This window comes from Telopea speciosissima, chromosome 10 (assembly GCF_018873765.1).
Source record: "Telopea speciosissima isolate NSW1024214 ecotype Mountain lineage chromosome 10, Tspe_v1, whole genome shotgun sequence".
NCBI lineage: Eukaryota > Viridiplantae > Streptophyta > Magnoliopsida > Proteales > Proteaceae > Telopea > Telopea speciosissima.
The window spans coordinates 6560218-6562101 of NC_057925.1; the positions used below are offsets into that span (position 1 = coordinate 6560218).

Below are 1884 nucleotides of genomic sequence, written 5' to 3' on the forward strand. Positions count from 1 at the left end.
TGCCACATCAAATATATATAATATGATAAAACAAGTGCAAATATCCAACATTAATACCTTAATGGAAGATTAAAAAAAGCAATACAGCCTGTTCCAAACCTCCCAAACAAAATCATTCATCAACAAGGAACTGAAAATCAAAAATTACAAATGAAGGAAAGAAAAGGAAACAGAAAAAGCTGAAAGAAAAAGAACAATAAAGAACCAGAGATGAACCAACAACTGATTCTCAGACCCACGCGTTATCTGGTGAAGGGAAAAAGGGAAGAAACTCATTGCAACAGCTAACCCAAATATCACTTACACTCAACACCAGCTTCAGCAGCCCTCCGTGGCTTGCTTTTACGCCTATTCCCATTCGGTCGATAACCATTGGATTTGACCGAGTTAGCAGTGCTTGATTTGGTTCCAGTGCCGTTCTCCTCTTTGACAGAATCTGTATTCTCTTTTGCTTGCGAGTACCTCTTCCTCTTCTTCCCATTATCTGTCACTGCTGGACCTTTTATCTCTTTGTTTGAAGTAACTGATTTAGTTTCCTGCCCGTCTTCCTCTTCAATCTTCTCAACCTCTTCTTCATCGATCTCATCCTTTAATGGCTTCTGCGGCCTCCCCCTTTTCTTGTATGCAGGAAGTGATTCCTCCCCACCACTACCAGGATCCTCATGACTCGTAACAACAATCAACTTCTTCCCCTTTCCCCTGCCTCTACCCATAATCCTCAAATGCCCAAAATGAAATGCTTAAACAATTAAAGATGATTTCTGCAACAACAAAAAAGACGGTTGAAAAAAAAAATTAAAAAGAAGTCATATATTGAATGAATTTCAACAACAGTCTGCAGATTCATGGTTTCATGTGACAAAAAGCTGGTGGGAAATATAGGATAATATCAATAGTCTACATCAGAAATTAAGACTTCGAACGATAAGAAGAAAAGGGCAGGGGGGGCAATCAGTTGGAAGTGAAAAATCCAAACCCCCTGAATATCATGCTCAGGAAATCAATAAAGAAAATCCATCCTTAAGGAACAAAAGGGTATCCTCAGAACTATCTAAATGAACTAACCAGAAGCTTTCTCAAAATGAGACATCGAAGTTTCATTGTCAGGGGCAAAAAAAAAAAAACTGTGTTCCTTTATCTGAACAGATTGGGAAATAAAGCCAGAAAATAGTTGGGATTGGAAAGTATGCATAATCTAAGGGTTTCCCATAAACATCTCCGATCCTTAACATAGGGCAATAGGAATAACATAAGGAGAAGAGGGGGAGGCAAGCAGAAGTTAATAACGAAGAAACGAATCTTTACAAAACAATCTTCTAAAGCCTACTGAATCGAAAATACATAATAAAGTAGAGAAAGATAATAACTTTATCAACAAAAGTGATAACAAATCCATCTAACTTCACTTCGAATGCTTGCATAAAGGGGCAAAATCATTGAGCAAATAAAACGGACATGAACTGAACTGCTCATCGAACCCAAAGCAATTAGCTTTGAGAAACCCAAATAGTCCCTCACGAAACGATTATCCATCACCGAAATAGTAACGAAACAAGTAGAAATAAAACATCCTCTCTCTGTGGAAAAGGAATATAAAAATGAGTAAGAACTGAGAAATGAAGCTGACCTTATATGATGCTGCGCTTCTCTCCATCTCCCGCATGAAACCCAGTCTTCCTCCCAATAGCCCAAACCCAGAGGTGTGTATTGATGGCTGTAACAGTAGAAGCAGAGAAGTAAGGATTTAATGGAGAACGTATGATCTGAGGAAAGGGCAATGGAAACCCAGATCAAACAAACAGGAAACTTTTCAGTAATACGTTTGAGTCGAAAAGATTACTCCCTGCCAACTGAGCCTCAAGACCTACCCAGATAGCAAAGAAA

At 38.6% G+C, this 1884-nt stretch overlaps 1 protein-coding gene across 1 annotated transcript; it reads right to left on the bottom strand.

Annotated features, from left to right (window-relative positions):
• On the bottom strand, positions 1-1884 carry LOC122641630. Its single transcript, XM_043834917.1, has 2 exons — positions 1628-1884; positions 1-761 (listed from the first exon to the last, which is right to left on the bottom strand). The coding sequence occupies exon 2, from the start codon at positions 711-713 to the stop codon at positions 297-299; it is 417 nt and encodes a 138-aa protein (XP_043690852.1). The 5' UTR covers positions 714-761; positions 1628-1884; the 3' UTR covers positions 1-296.

Coding starts and splice junctions, on each gene's coding strand:
- LOC122641630 (XM_043834917.1), bottom strand. CDS start 713: ATGGGTAGAGGCAGGGGAAAGGGGAAGAAGTTGATTGTTGTTACGAGT.